At 37.7% G+C, this 16,726-nt stretch overlaps 2 protein-coding genes across 2 annotated transcripts in view; one reads left to right on the top strand and one right to left on the bottom strand.

Annotated features, from left to right (window-relative positions):
• The window catches only part of LOC126865130 (ras-responsive element-binding protein 1), a 35,649-nt gene extending 23,191 nt beyond the window's left edge, over positions 1 to 12,458 (top strand). The window contains exons 2-4 of the mRNA XM_050617277.1: positions 2,429 to 2,502; positions 2,705 to 7,090; positions 7,311 to 12,458. Of these exons, the coding sequence (XP_050473234.1) occupies positions 2,429 to 2,502; positions 2,705 to 7,090; positions 7,311 to 7,877 (5,027 nt within the window). The 3' untranslated portion in view covers positions 7,878 to 12,458. The remainder of the gene's footprint in view (positions 1 to 2,428; positions 2,503 to 2,704; positions 7,091 to 7,310) is intronic.
• On the bottom strand, positions 11,288 to 15,939 carry LOC126865147 (NAD-dependent protein deacetylase Sirt6). Its single transcript, XM_050617317.1, has 7 exons — positions 15,614 to 15,939; positions 15,343 to 15,470; positions 14,167 to 14,285; positions 13,961 to 14,084; positions 13,696 to 13,869; positions 13,209 to 13,332; positions 11,288 to 13,032 (listed from the first exon to the last, which is right to left on the bottom strand). Exons 1-7 carry the CDS (start codon positions 15,677 to 15,679, stop codon positions 12,544 to 12,546), a joined length of 1,224 nt encoding a protein of 407 aa, XP_050473274.1. The 5' UTR covers positions 15,680 to 15,939; the 3' UTR covers positions 11,288 to 12,543.
• Between the last annotated feature and the right edge of the window lie 787 nt (positions 15,940 to 16,726).

Raw genomic sequence — 16,726 nt, 5'->3', positions numbered from 1 at the left:
TCCGATGGCAATTTGTTATACTTAGAGATATAATTATATTTACATTTAGTTATATAATTATATATTTATACATTGGCAGAAATGTTGGTAGAAATGTTGTATTTTTATTAATTGTAGGTAACTATGAAGTACTATCATAGTTAGAAATGTTTATATCTAGATACATATGTACGGTAATTACGTTTGTGTACTCGTTTTGTAATTACGAATATAATTATGAACGAAACAGAGAATCTCATTTGAAATATATAGTCTGTTTATCTAGCGTGCATATACATTCTTGCATATTTCAATTTGCCGCAGAACGCATCAACATGATCGCGGTAAAATTACATTTAGGTCTGTGCAAGACGATTAAATGGCAAAGAAGCTCGAATGAATTATTCAATTCGTAGAATTAAAAGCAAAGATTAACTGTATATCGAACACACGTGTTGCAAGATCATTTTGATAGCGTTACACTTTTCTTCTTGAGCGTGTAACGTTGTAACGAGATTTGACATAATGGAAACTTTGAATATTTCATAGATTAAAATAGCGATAATATTGCACTTAAATATTACTCAGATATATAGATAAGAGAACGATAGAAGATCGTTCGGTATTTCTACTGAGCTTTTATCACAGGTTTATTCGTCTTAACTTTTTCTTCATACTCTTTCTGCTTTTTTCACATTCTTCCTTCTCTGGCCAACGAAAACGTATTTCTACGATCGACGATCTCCGCTTATACAACGACGAACGACGAAACTGCACAGGAGAGGAAATATGAGGTTAAAAAACATCTACGAAATCTTCAGTCTTCTCGGTAATGTTAGAGTCGATCTAACCATTGATCGTCGATAACAGAGCAAAGATGTTTCGCCTGTATCGTGTTACGGCTCGAATCGACGACGCACGACGTTGTCGTTGCCGCTCTTAATCTGCTTTCTTGTCGGATGAAAAGAGAACGCTCGAGCGAGATAAAGCCGATCGTACAAGATCACGTTCGTTTGCGCTACTGGAATTTTTATTTTCAAAAGCTCTCGAACGCGCTATTTCCTCATATTTCACCGTTGTTTATTCGTATATCGCAATCGCAGCGTAGTTCTTCCATTCCAGCGTAGTTCTGCATTCGTTCTTTATAAGATTACCGATTGATACTTCGAGACGAGTTGCTCTTAGTTTGTTTCATCCAATGTTTGCTTCTCATCGGTTTCGTTTGCGGTTCCCAGTGAATTTTCGTGGTTGCGGTTTCGTGGATTCGAATTAGGACAAGTCGATTTCGCTGAACGATCGTGATGATACAAATGATCTTTATCGCAAATAATTACGTGTACACTGATCTCGCTGTTAGGTCATTCGAATTGTTTCGATACGCAGATAAAATTTCTAGTTACGTCAGTCGATATAACAGAACCCTTCAACGTTTCAGGTAACTTAACGATACGCTTCAGACACGTCTAATAATATAATCTCCGAATGTCGTCGCTTTCAGATATTTCATCGAGTAATAATATCTGAAGTTTATCGATATAACGCAAATCGTAATAAGAGTTCGGAAATAATAATAACTGAATTATCGTCGATTTTTAACAAATCACACAATCGATAATTTCAAACGACGAGACACTTAGCGGCTACGAAATTGACATCTATATGAACGTCGTATCGATGTTGTAATATTTTTGTAACGATACTGGACATTATTTTCGACATCATATCGTTCTCGGAAGTTTGCTCCAACGGTAGCCTGCAGAATAGAAAAGACTTAGTAAATAAGGACGATTGTGGTTCAAGTAGCTGATAAGTGTCATCGTAGCAGCCTCGAGGCGTTCTTTGCGGTCGTTCTATCAGCTTCCGGAAGACGCGCGTGGTTCGCGTCTATTTCTATGACGCGATCGTATCGCTCGCTTGCTACAATTTAAAAAATTTACAAACAATAACCCATTATCAAGCCAGATGAAATTGCTATCGGTTAGTTACGCGTATAGAACAGCTGAAAATTCTAACCTACTTTCAAGTACAGCGATGATCTTTGTCTCGTAGAAGAAACTTCTCCTATTCGATATATTTTGGAAAATAATCCTATCTAATATAGTTATATTAGAATCGTTGTATGAATGAACGATGTGAAAGTAATGATAAATCGACGAAGACAAATGTATCATCGACATCTTAAAAGCCAATATCTCGATGGAATTTATTTATTTTGTTTTTTTACGCAGAAAGATTATCACTTCGTAAGCCTAAAAATGTATCGATATCAGATATCAAAGGATTGATACTGTAGTTAGGATAATAAGACAATAGGTTAGGATATATAAGTTCTAAAGAAAATTTGAACAATATAGAAGGGTATAGACAACGTTGTCTCGACTTTAAATCAAGTATCAAGATATTAATATAGATTGCAACTGTCTTACAGTGATTTTCCTTTATGTTTCAGTTACTGTTAAGAACGGACCCACCCAGGAAAATGAGAACGAAGCACCAGCTGATGCTGCATCCTCACCATCTAGTGTAAGTTCAAATTGCATAAAAGTAGTCCAGTCAAGTAATATAAAAGTACCTATTTAACAAACTCCGTTGTCGCCATCTATCACCATAACTTGTCACCTAACGTGTATAGCTATTAATTATCTTTAAATACTCCGCTGTATATTATTTTATTTACTATTCGAGAATCAAACTCGTTTAACAGTCTCCGTACTTGTTTCTGCAGGTTGAACTACCAGAAAGCGCACACCCATGTCCAGCTTGTTCGACCGTTTTGCCCACCTCCAGGGAGTTAACGAACCACCTACGCGGCCATAATTCGCCTCGCAGCACAGACTGTAGCGGCGAGGATGACTATTGCTGCGGCGTGTGCAATAAGGTGCTGAGCTCTGCAAGTTCCCTCGACAGACATGTGTTGGTGCACTCCGGGGAACGGCCGTTCAAATGCAAGTACTGTGAGATGGCGTTCACCACGAACGGCAATATGAACAGGCATTTGAGGACAGCGCACAGAGGCGCCTCGCCTAACAGCTGTACCGACTCCGAGGGTAGCAGCGACTCGGACAAATCATCCAGGCAGCGACATCTCGAGGAATACAACAACAACGAGATCACAAAAAGAAACTCGCCAAATATCGGGGACAAACGGGACGAGGAACAGACCTCGTCGTTAACTGGAAAGAGAAAGTATCCTAACTATGCGAGCGACAGCGAAACACAAAAGAGGCACAAGATTCTTCTAAATAGCTCGAGAAGCGAGATGAAATCGAGATCGGACGACAACCAGAACGTTTACAATTGTCCAGTATGCGGGCGACAGGATTTTGCCACTGGCGCCATCTTAGAATCGCATCTGGAACGAAGTCATCCGGAATTCCCCGCGAAATGCGACACGTGCAACTTGTCGTTCAAAAACCACAGAGTACTGAATCTGCATCGGTTCATGATACATTTCGCGGAACACTCGTTGGGAAATACCACGAGAAATCTGAGAAACTCGATAGTAGGTTTCAACGATTTAACGTTCGTTGATTTCTCGTCCGATAAGTTCCCAGCAATAGCTAGAGCTGTCTGCGAACAATCGCTTCACCGGCCAGCTTCTGGCGAGGTAGCCAAATTCCAATGCTCCAAATGTCTGCGAGCATTCCCTTGTAGATCCGCGTTGGACGCCCACGAAACTGACTGCGGCACGATGAATTTGCAAAGCAGAACAACCGACGATAGCCAATCGAGAAGAGACGATTTCTTCGCTGGCTTGGATCTTCAAAACAAGGCTGCTTTGAGGGAAGCGAAGGAAGGCAAAGATCTTGCCGATATCCAGAGTATCATATCTGTCACCTCTGGACCTATCTTACAGAATTTTCGATCAGACACCAGCACACCCGAGAACAACATCAAATTTAATACCAGTGTAAACTCTTCTGGTAGTTCAAGTACGTATTGCACAGAGTACCACGAGGAGGAAGCTCAAGACGCGTTTTCTGCAGAGTTCAGAAAAATGAAATTGAAAGGGGAGTTCCCTTGCAGGCTCTGTTCCTCGATATTTCCTAATCTAAGAGCCCTAAAAGGTCACAACAGGGCGCACATGGGCGTGGGACCTGGCATGCCATATCCTTGTAATATGTGCCCTTATACCAGCACTGATAAAGCGACTCTGGTGAGGCATCTGAGGTCTCACAATGGCGACAGACCTTACGAATGCTCTCTCTGCAATTACGCTTTCACAACTAAAGCAAATTGTGAGCGCCATGTACGAAACCGACATGGAAAATTGACAAGAGAAGACATTAAGAGCGTTCTCATCTATCATCCAAATGAAGATTCTACGAACGAGAACGTGGAACGTGGAAACTCACCCAGAGTTTTGAAGGATGAAGTGAGGAAGAGCCTGGTATATCCGCAAGAACGCGAAGATCTTCACCACCAGGCGCAAATGCATTATCCTCCGGTTTCTATGGAGGTAAGAGGTGAGATCAGAATAATAGAAGAGGCGAAGCTGCAAAATTCCTCGATGTCGATATACAGCACTAGCCACTTTGAAAAAAATGATGCGTTTTCAAGACATGGTCAGCCTTTGGAGCTGACCCAAAGGAATTCCGAGGAGACAAAACCTGGTCAAGATGCCAAATCGGATTATTCGAAGTTGGACGACGATTTGGAGTCGAGATCGTCCGAGGGTAGCGTATCTCTAGTCACAGAAACCAAAACAGATTCGCACCAAAGAATACAAGCTAGTCCTATGAATTTAAAGAAAGGTCTCAACATATCGGAAAACATAGGCGAAGACGGTCCGTTGGACCTTTCCATGGACGTACTGGATCTCAGCAAGAAGTCGAAGGAGAAGGAGGACGATAACTTCGCCGCGGCTCACGAACATTTTGGAAAAAACCAAAAAGATTTGTACAGTGCTACCAGTCAATTATTGTTGACCGAGGCTTTGTTGAAGGCTGGCCAGGGTAGCTCTCAACCTACATCTCTGGAAGCTCTGTACGCTAACGCAATCTACAGAAACTTCGGTACATTCCCTGGTAGCGTAGGAGCTGGAATATTGCCACCGTACATGTTCAATCCTCATGTCTTTGGCCAGGATTTCTCTATGAAGGAAAGATTACAGAAGGAATTGGTCAGAGGTCTACAGTTGACAAGTGGAGGTACTTTGGTGGAGCCACCTATAGGTAGCGCGGGATTTACCACCTTTTCTCAAAACAGAGACATGAATTCCCAGTCTCATTCAACAACCGACCAAAGTGAATATGCCAAATTAATATCTTCTAAGATGGCCAACAAGAGTCTAACAACCCGCGATAAATCAGACAATCTCCCCTCGTCCAATTCTGTGAAGATGGTGATCAAAAATGGAGTCCTGATGCCTAAACAAAAGCAACGAAGGTACAGAACTGAGAGGCCTTTTACCTGTGAACATTGCTCAGCGAGATTTACCTTGAGGAGCAATATGGAAAGGCACATTAAACAACAACATCCTCAGCACTGGAGCCAGCGACCCAGAGGAGGTCACTCGACAAGGGGAAGACCACCTTCCAGCCATCCTACGCTGATTCAAAACCTTGGACAGGCAACTTCTCAAGGCAGTCAATCGTACAACAATATCCTGCCAAAAGTGGAACAGTCAACGAATCCGGAATTTACGAGGCATTCTATCTCCGACCATGTGAAGTACGCTATCCTGGCACAGCAATTAAAGGCAAACAAAATGGAAGACAATGACTCTGAAGAAGAACTGGTCATAGACGAAGGGCCACAGGAGAAAGAAAATCAAGAATCTCAGGATCAAAAGGAGAAGAGTCTGTTGAGAGGACAATTGGAAGCCACAGAATCTACTAAAGAAACTGTAGTGAAAGAAGAAGCCATGGAATGTTCAGACGATGGCCCAAACGAGACAAATGTTGAGCTGGAGAAGAACAAACAAACTGTTACTGAACAACAGAAAAAATCTGACACGGAGAAGGCTACTGTGACGGAAAATTCAGTTGAAAAGAATCCTGACAGAGTGATCAAAACGGAATCAGTTAATATGAACAGCGAGAAGATGGAGGATGGAGCACCTGATCTCGCTAGCGTGTCAGAACTGTTAGACAATGCCTCCCAACAATACCAGCAGTTTCAACCCCAGTATTTAAGCGATGAAGAAGGTCTAGTAGCATCGAACAGTGATTGCAATAATTCTGGCAGTGATGAGAAATCCGACTCTGTAAATTCATCACATTCGACGAACGCGTCGAAGAAAAAAAAGAAAAAGAAGAAAAAAAAGAAGAAATCTGCATATTCAATGGCCCCGAACAGAGTAATCTGTCCATACTGTGAACGACCATTTCCATGGACCTCGTCTCTCAGACGACATATTTTGACACACACTGGACAGAAACCTTATCAATGCGTTCACTGTTCGTTGCTATTCACAACGAAATCCAACTGTGACCGTCATTTGCTCCGAAAACATAAAGCAAATCCGAACAAGATGCGTAGAGTTAGGAACTCTTCTTCTCCAGATTCTCAAGCGGTCATCAGCAATAGTAACTCGTTCTCCATGAGGAACGTTCCTGAAAGACCCTACAAATGCAATCAGTGTCCCAGCTCAACATTTTCAACGTTGGGTAACCTAAAAAAACATCGTTCCACTAAACACGCTCGGAAGATGAAGACCAGATCGGACACTCCATCCAGTGAACCTCAAACCAGTCCACAGGAGTGTCCAAAGCCGAATAACGAACAAACTGATTATGATAGTCAGTCTTCGAGCGTGTCTGAAGGGATAGAAACTTCTTCGATGCCAGGACTTACCAAATCGAATTCTAGCGCTTCACAATTGGCCAACGAAACAGCTAGGTCAAGGAGACCTTCACCGAGATCATCACCTGGGCCCAGTGATGTGCCTTTTAAGTGCCACTTGTGCGATTGTGGTTTCGCAGAACGACACGACTGCCTCGAACACATCAAAATGAACCACAAAAAATCCTACGAAATGTTAGTGGCGAAAGGGGCACTGGACATGGACATCGACGCGGTTGAAGACCAACAACAACCACCGCCGCAACATCATACCAGCGACGGAGAAGAAAAACGGGGACGTTTCCCAGACTATAGTAACAGGAAGGTAAGAACGTCTCTACCTTTTTAAGAAAGACTTATACAGAGCGTAAATAAGTTGTGAATATCATTCGTAGATAGAACTACTTTACCTAAGATCAAGTCTATCTATGGTTAACTTACGCTCTGTATCAAGTCTATTGCAAGTAGCGTTACTTTGTAACAGATGACTGATTAACCAAACATGCGAACTGCAACTAAAATAATTAATTTCTTATTACTTCCAGGTTGTATGTGCATTCTGTATGAGGCGGTTCTGGTCTGCAGAGGATCTACGGCGCCATATGAGAACACACACCGGAGAACGACCTTTCTCCTGCGATATATGCTGCAGGAGATTCACCTTGAAACATAGTATGCTGCGGCACAGAAAGAAGCACGAGTCCATTGATTCTACCATGTATGTTGGTACAAGCGGAGATGAAGAAAATTCACCTGCACAGCCACCTACGATCACACCACGAAGTCAACAGCAGCAACAAATTCTGGTGACGGCCAACAACGCGAATTCCCGTATTCAAGACAGAATCTCTTTACCAACTGTTACTCCAGTCGCGACCGGTGATGCAGCCCCGAGTGGATTAATAAGATTCAATCCATACGAGAAATTAACCACTCTGACAGGAAAATTGGCCAGTATTCCATCAAACGCAAATCCAGATGCAGAGAGCACGGATAATGATTTGATCTCGAACCTGCTGGGAATAAGAGACAAGAGTTTCATCGACAGAGTACTACAGGCATCCGCTGATGACGCCGCCAAGTTATTAGGAGTAAAGCGTAGCCATGAGTGAAGTAGAATCAGCTGTTGCTTTTTTTGGACATTTCACGATCGTGCCTTAGGTTCCTCCCCCATTTACGTGTATGAAAGTCAATCGATAAGTTGATCTTTGTATAATAGAGATAGTGTAAGTAGGTACTTATTTGAGAAACAAAAGTGTGCATGCGTGTTAATAAGTATGATAAATTGATAAATATTGTTAAAAATTGAGTTTTGATTTTCTTTTAGCCCTTTTTAATTGTTATTTACTTGATAGTTAATTTAATTAACAAAAATTTGTTGAAAAAATTAAGAAATACAACAATATATCAATGTTTTTTATATAGCAATACTTATTGTAGTAATTCATTTTTGCGTGACTACAAAAGTATTGTAGTCATTTCTTACATATGTTACAATTCACTCGATACATCGATGGTTTCATAAGATTTCCAGATAATTCGAGTGAATTGGACATCTTTTCAAATAAACGCACTCTCTATTATTGGTTATTTTTATTGAACATCAGACTGACTGTTTAAAATATCATCTTACAAAATATTCATCGTGTTCCAGAAGAAGAAATTTAATAAACACAAGACCTTTTATCTTAATTTCACACATTTTTATAATTTGACGTTAGTAAGTTTCTTTTTCCTTTAACAAACGTGAATTGTTTGATGATATTTTTAAACTGTAACTGACGTCATCGATGTCGATAAAAATATACCTTTCAAATTACATGAAATTAAATCTATGATTATATTGTGGGTGAATTTCGATGATTTTTAACAACATAAGCGAATTAAGGGCCTATTTCAATAAAATTTCATCAAATTGTCATGCTTTGTTCGAGTCAAGAGAAATGACAAAAACAAAAAAGAGAATTGACAAAAACAACGCAAAGCCACTTTCGCTTATATTCGCGTCAATTAAGTACCTACTTTCCTCTTTTTTTTCTATCTTCTCTTTCTTCTAATCTCTCGCGCCCACACGAAACATGGGCTAAAATATTTCCGCGTATCTCTCTCTATTATGTACATATTATAACCACAAATACGTGTGAATCACACGTTTCCAATAAGCTTACACGTTTCTCTAAGAGCTAGCGTTGTATATTAAAAGGGCACGATTAAGCTTTGTCAATACAAAGTCGTGTCAAAACAAAAGATTTATGGCCCTGGTCAGGAATGGAACAAGAGAATGTCACGGAGCATATATTTAATCGGTGACTTTCTCTTCATTAATCGAGCGAGCCGTACTAAAACCCAAAGATACATTTTACACAACGAATTAAGTTAGCCATATAATACGTACTTCTATTTATTGTTTGTCACGTACCTAAAACCGAGATTCACTAAATGGAAAGTTTTCCTTGTCAGCAATGTACTTGTTTTTTGCTGAAGGAAAAGGTGTCTCGAAACGCGAATCGAAAACTGAGACAACCGAAAGAGATTGAAAAGTCGCGTTCGATTTATTGATCGTAGAGTCCGGACCGCGAAGCCCAGTCGGTAAGATAGCATACGTTCTTCTCGGTAGACGTCATGCAAGTCGAAGAACGCGATTCAATAATATGCAAGTAGAGCAATATAGAAAAGAAAGTTTATCGTATATAATTATATAAATAAATAAATATATATATGTAATATCGATTTCTATTCCGTCGGATAAATGATTACTGTACATAGATAGTCTAACTAAAAATTTCGGTAGGTCTATGTCCCACGTCGTATCGTGCGTAGTCCTCGTTCGTCGAGTCCCCTAGGAACCGAGAGGACAATGTTTAAAAAAAATGCAATTATACCAAATAGTCGGCTTCTGATGTCGGTTATCGGCCTTCTCGGTGGACGCCAGAAATACAAGTCGAACCAATCGATAAAACATTTGTATCTTCTAATCGTATTACTTCTTTCCTTCTTCCTCTCCTATTTTCTTTCCGCGGTGTTCTGCTTCTGATATAATTTTCCATTCTTGCCTTTTGTCATTCATTATATGATCTCTTTTATGCATACATTCGTGAATGTATAAACATGCAGGTTTATACTTCTTTTTCATCATCTTCCTCTTCCTTTCTTATCAATCTTCACTTTTATCTCTTTCTCTTTCCCTTCTTAAAGCTCACCGTATTTATCCTTCTTTAGCGAGAAAGGCTGCTTGCGAATCGATGTCTGCGCTCGTCGAAAGTCGGCCGTTTGCAAACTTATTCGGGGTGTTTTCCGTTTCCTTTCAAGTTCCGTCAATAGCACTTAGATTCTTCTTCGACACATATGTTATATATGTATTGCGTGGAACGTGTATAGTTTGAAAATTTTATTCCGTAAATTATAGATCTCGATGGAAAAATCTTAAGATCCATCGATAATTTCGTTCGCGCAGTACATGTATAAAAAAGAAGACTTCTCTGCTTTGACTATTGATACGTAGCAACTCGTGACGTCGAATTTCAAGGAATCCCCTATTCGACTAAATATAAATGGGATAACCGCTATGCTAATGTTAAGGTTAAGGATGTCAACGGTTACGATTTAAACATAGATGTGTCCAATGGGAATTAACAAATTCCTAAGTATATATATGCAGATATATAAACTATAAATGTGTAAATATAGAGATATTGAAAATGTTAATATCTATGCTCGAAGCATAAATTATCGATAAAAGAATCTGTGAAAGCTTGTATAATTATTACAATAATGTATATTTATTACAAAATATCGGAATATTTTTTTTATTAATATTACGAAAATCAAAACGTAACGTTAGCTTTTATGCTTTGTAGTCACGGAAAACAGCCCTAGTAATTTACTCTGAATCGGTGTTTCTTTGTTAATATAAGAAAAATCTTTTAATACATTCAAAGATATAATATAAAACAATTCCTCAAAAAGAATTATTATCTGTTAATTTTAATTTTATTTTATATAATGTTATTGACGAAACGATTTGCATCGTTAATGTTTTTGAACATGCGGTTTCACGTAATCTCATGTATGTATATGAATTCAATATTATTTGGAAAATGTTTGAAACAATAAAAAAGAAAAACGCTAGTGCAAAAAAGGACTAGTTGACATAAAAAGAACGGGAGACGCTGTTTCAGATCTCAAAAATATTTCCACGTCGATGTAGCGCAGCGCAACGTGACGGTGAAGTCTACGCAAAAAAAATATAAAATATGTAAACGAAAAAGATCTATTTATTAAAGAGGCGAAATGTATTTAAATCTTTGGAGTGATGTTTTTTCTTAATTCGTTTAAAATGAATTATGCTATAAAGTAATTATTGTAGCGCACGTGTAAGTATATGATTATCTTGTATCCTTGTTTAAACTTTGCTTATGAATAAGAATATACCATATCAAGATGAAAAATTAAACATTTCCTTTTCCTTATTTTAATTCCCAAATTATCAAAAATAGAATAGGAAATAGTGATCATACAAAAATCCCTTTCCACAATTTTATTTCCCGTCGAATGCTATAATATTTCACTAATAGTAACGTCCAGTAAATAATATCAATTAAAGTAATAAATTATTAGGAGCAACCAAGCATATATATCACTATTTACATATAAATATTACACATTTCACTAATCTGCGTTCTACTATAAAACGCTATCGACAAAATAGCGTCGAATGCCGATATAAGAAAGACTCGCTTGCATTTCCATACTTTATTTATCTCTCTCTCTCTCTCTCTCTTTCTTTCAAATTTTTGCACTTCCGCTTCTAAACTCGCTCGGGAGACATATTGTCGAGGGAGTAACATTCGCGGTCCCATTATCCGTTTCATTCTTTACCTACAAAACGCTTTTAGTCGTTCTATCACGATTATACAAACGTATGTGCGTTTAACAAGAGACACTTAACTATTAGATTCGATCAAACAACACCGAGGCTCGTATGGAGCTTTCTATTAAAAGATTTCAATCTTAAACGTTCAAAGTAGCAACGAGTATTTACTATTATTCCGGTGCAATTTTAAAACATCTGCGGATCTTCCGATAATCGCTTCGTGTATGGAAGATTTTTTTGGTCATGTTTCTTTTCATTTTCTGTGGAAAACACGAACAGTATTATACCTATAATATATATAGATATACGAATTAAACGCACTTGAACGTAACACGTTATAGCTGCGCTCTTTACGATCATTTCAAGATCCGTTTGAAGAAAGATCATCTCATGATCGACGCTGTACTACAAAATCTCTGTTCAACACCTTACAAACGATTCTAAATAAATCATCTTACGTACTTAACATTTAATGTATCGTAATGGAGAAAAACATGGTGTGCATGCATATACGTGTATGTCAGTAGAGTATGATACACATTAGATCACTTGGAAAAACTCTTGATTTTCTCTGATTAAGAAGAGAACTACTAGTAATGAAAAAGCGGACAGAACATGGAAGCGATTATGAAAGTACTACTACACATATTTACACGTATTGCAGCGCTTTCTGACTTGACGATAAAAGCGGTTTACCGGTTAATAAACTTATACTTTTACTTTTTTCTTACTTTTTTTTTTGTTTTCTTTTGTCGTTTTCGTATAAACAAATCAATAGCACTTTTTTTTAGGCATTCTTCACATACAGATAACATCCATTCTATATGCACTCGTAAATAAATTTAACAAAGACTGAAGATTAATAGGAGTATTAGGTCGCTGGATCACCACCTGCTTAAATCATGCTACAGTATGTCGTTCACTTCCAACCCAGGATCTGGCTGAGTCATGTTGTTCGCGGTGAAGTCGAACTGTTCTATGTCTTTTATCTCGTCCTCGATTTTCACCGCGTTATTGCTTATATCCTCTGGAACTACCGCGTTGTTGCAAACCTGATTCGCTGTGTTCATCGTATCCTCTGCTTTTATATCCTGTTTCATCATGAACGCTTGCTTCTTCGTTTTCGTCTCTCGTTTCGTATCAGTTCTTTCCCGCTCGTACATGAAGGTCTTCCGTTTCCTTCTCATCGGTTTGCACACCTTTTTGTACAACACGTTCATTTCTTTTATTCTGCTCGTTGGTATCGTCCAGTCCATTTCTTTGGACGTTGTGTCAGAATTACGCGTAGGATCCATTGTACTTTCGTACTCGGGTATCTCTAGTCCTAACTTTTTCATAACGCTGATCATTATTTCGTCAACATTGCCATTGATAATTAAGTCTGCCTTTTTGTCCTAAAATAATATCCTTTGTTTTTTTAATTATGTTAATTTTTTACTCAAACGAGTATACTGACCACAGTATGCTATAGTAATTTACACAAATATATCATTAAATTAGTAACAGGTTAATTATTCAAAGTTTAGAGTAAAGACTTTGTTAGTAGTTTAAAGATAAAAAGTTGTCTTACATGTTTTGTGGATTGTAGATTACATATAACAAGACGACCTCCGTATTTTTTGGTGTACAGAGGTAAATTACCGCTCGGGATAATTTGAAGTGTCGTCCCAAGACATATACTTAAATCCGCGACACTGTAAACGTATATACTTTTATTAAATACATTTTTCCACAATAGCATTATCAAACCAAATAATTGTCGTAAATAATTCTTAACTAAAACCTGAGATATCAAAATAGGATTTTTCAGATCAACGAATCGTTTTTACAAATCTTTTTAATACATCAACTGTTAGGCAATCTTCCTTTTATCTGTTCGCAAAAAATACCAAATTTTTCACATTAAATTATATTACAAAGTACGTTCACTTTATTACAATATTCTTATTGCCTGTTTAAAAACTTTTGCACAGTGCCTCGAGACTTATCTCTGTGATATGATGCAATATAAAAAAAATTAATATCTTTTATTTCATTAGAGGACTTTGCCGATTTACCTAGAGTGTAAGTCAGATAAAGATAGATCACTGTCTGGCAAGTTGTGTTCCCAATCGAGGATGGTGTCGTGCATGCGTCCACGGCACGGACGACCACCAATTTGCTCAGATCTACATACAGTGTCCAGGGACTTTTTTCCTACGCTTTTAGTTGCAAAATTCCGAATAAATTGCCTAGATGAACATTAACAAATGAAAGAAATAAAATATAATATTTTGCAAATTTGTAATTGTACAATGTAATTTTTGGGAAAAGAATACCAACCTTCCACATTTATCACATTGTTCGGTAAACATATTTCCATGCAATTCTGCAAGGTACTGTCTCTGTACTCCTGAGCGAAGATGCAAGCCATCAATATTTTGACTTATAATAAATTTAACTTTTTCTGGAGGAAAAGTAATATTGATCAGAAATTTTCTATGAAATGAAAGTATATAATTGCTCTGTATTATCATAATTGTACTCACTAGCATCTACTAATTTTTTCAATGCCATATGTGTTTTTGTAGGAATTGCTTCGTCAAAAGAAATGTTCATTGTAGGTTTCAAACCTTTTTGCTCTAATGTCCATACTCCGTTTGTACCTCTAAGAAACCATATACATAGTATATGGAAATTATTAGAAATATTCAATATATATATATATATATATATGAGTCTCTCAAAAGCCAAACTGATCAACTTTATTTTTTGTCAATTTTTCAATTTCATTATCTAAGTAGATTATTAATCATTTTTCAAAAAGTAGATGACCTATTTTCACAAGTTAATTTATCAGAGAGATAACATGATAATAACAATAAATTCTAAAATATATATTAAAAGATAATGTTGTATCATCATCTCTTCCTACTTTCCAATTTATGGAGTTAATTAGTAGGGCTTGTGTGCGACTCATATATGAAATATAACATAAAAAGAAACAAAACATAATAGATATATAAAAAATAAAAAATATAATTGAACGTTAATTTCAATTAAATTATTATTTATCATAAAATTCATAATTTTTTACTTATGATAGAAAAGATAATGTATTTAAATTATAAAAAATGGCATATGTTATGTGTGTGTATATATATATATATAAAACATATATGTATGTGTGTATGTAACATGTTACATATGTGTGTTACATATAACACACACGCGCGCGCGCGCACACACACACACAACATAAAGTAATATAATTACATTACGTACTATATATAGGATAAAAGAATAATTATTTATTTAAAAAATTAATTCATAATTTTTTCGTAAAATAAAAAAAAAAGATAATTATTAGAATTATTAGCTATCATTCTATCTCTGCATTTATTTCAGAAAACTTGAGTTAATTCGATGGTTTCTGCTCGATTTCATAAGTTAATCAGCGTTTTGGGATAGATCACGGTGAGGCATTGTCGCACGCAACAATGGTGGACGCGTCGATTCGAAAGGAAATATTTCGGGCTGTTTCTTCGCCGCTTCCGTTATTCCCGCTCGATTAATTTAAAAGAATTGGCCCAGTGGCGCTTTCGAACGCATAAGCAGAGAATCGGAATTACGGGAGAGCCGATCGGGAGCTGCTCGGGGAGAGGGGATGAAAGTAGTTAGAAGTAGGGTGGGGATTCGAGCGAAAAATTACAAATGATAATCACCGAAAATCCGGAATGCCCGCAGCAGTGCTGATGCCGGCGCCGGTGTGAACGACTACGTGCCGTGCCGCCTGTATCCAATCGGCTAGAAGGCCGCACTTCAGTCGCAACGCCTCAACGCTGTCGTATCTCTATAAAAAAAAAGGAAGGAAAGAGAAGGAAATAAAAAAAAGGCGATAGTTAAGTTTTCACACATCGGGTGGGCGAACGATTGGAAATCGTCGCGGATGGCCGACTCCCGCCAAACGGGCGATGGTGAATAAACGGTTTTTACCTCTTCCAGGCCCAGCACTCCTTTGTTTTCGTACTGCGAGAGACCGTCCGCGTAGCTGCATGACATTTTTGCTCGCGCGTTATCGCTCAACAAATTATTCGACTCCGAAAACCCTCGACTACGACGCTAACAATGGCTCGATCGTGTTTTTTATTAGACGAAAACTGGCATTTCGTGCACGATATCAACGGTTTCCCATGTGTCGGACGACACGTAAACAATTTGTAAGTTAATGACCGCGTGCTGTTATGTTTATACGCTACGAATGACGATAAGTGATAGGAAACTCGAGATCCACCGAGAACGCATTCTGTTTTATAGACTGCACTGCATGCAATGAAATGGCACTTGAACAGAAAGAAGATAATAAACGTGCAACGCATGCGCAGGATGCGCCCCAGGGAGAGGTGGCTATAGCGCTGCAGACGCTTGAGTTTCTCGCGTCCATTCAATTCATGCCGCCGACAATCAGCGCCATCTACAGCCACTCTTTGCGATTAAAATTCGTTCGCGGTAATATTTGAAACAATTAGTTGTTTAGTTGAAGAACTGTAAAGTGCGATATAAAGCGCGCGTTTTCGTTCTTCTTACCGCTTTCCTCTTCCTATCGATTCGCCCTGTAAAGTTTCCAGCGCTACTTTGTATCTGTGCTTTCGCTCAGCGTTTGACGTTTAAAGTATTTTGACATGAATTTTATAATAAATATTGGTACGATCCCCTATGATTTCACAAATTTTTCTATATAAATAAATTCTTATATTCTACTTAGTCTTAGATATCTTAGTCTTAAATATCGTTGTATAAAGTGAAATAAGTTAATATGTTTAAATAAAATAAGAGAAAGTGCCATTTTGAATATTTAGAAGTTGAACATTGAAAGTCTGGTACTCTTAGTCATTACAATTTGCACAAAATTAATAAGAGGACTTTGATATGTAAAAGTTAAATGAAATATTATATCATAATTCATTCTTTTAACAATACTACTTAAAAAGATTCTAAGTCTAAAACAAATGACACGGTATACTCTTTCATGTTATCCAATTTATTCATAAATCTGTAAAGATACAAAAATAATTGATCGATTAAAAAATTTTATGAAATCTCATGCAT

This window comes from Bombus huntii, chromosome 4, assembly GCF_024542735.1.
Source record: "Bombus huntii isolate Logan2020A chromosome 4, iyBomHunt1.1, whole genome shotgun sequence".
Taxonomy (NCBI): domain Eukaryota; kingdom Metazoa; phylum Arthropoda; class Insecta; order Hymenoptera; family Apidae; genus Bombus; species Bombus huntii.
This window is presented reverse-complemented; position numbering and strand designations above follow the sequence as displayed.

Bases quoted from the DNA above. Each gene is read 5' to 3' on its own strand.
- LOC126865147 (XM_050617317.1), bottom strand. From the start codon at position 15,679: ATGTCATGCAGCTACGCGGACGGTCTCTCGCAGTACGAAAACAAAGGA. The intron at 15,471-15,613 runs GTAAAAACCGTT...TTTTTTTTATAG, and splicing joins GAGTGCTGGGCCTGGAAGAG to AGATACGACAGCGTTGAGGC. The intron at 13,870-13,960 runs GTTGGTATTCTT...ATGTTCATCTAG, and splicing joins CAATGTGATAAATGTGGAAG to GCAATTTATTCGGAATTTTG.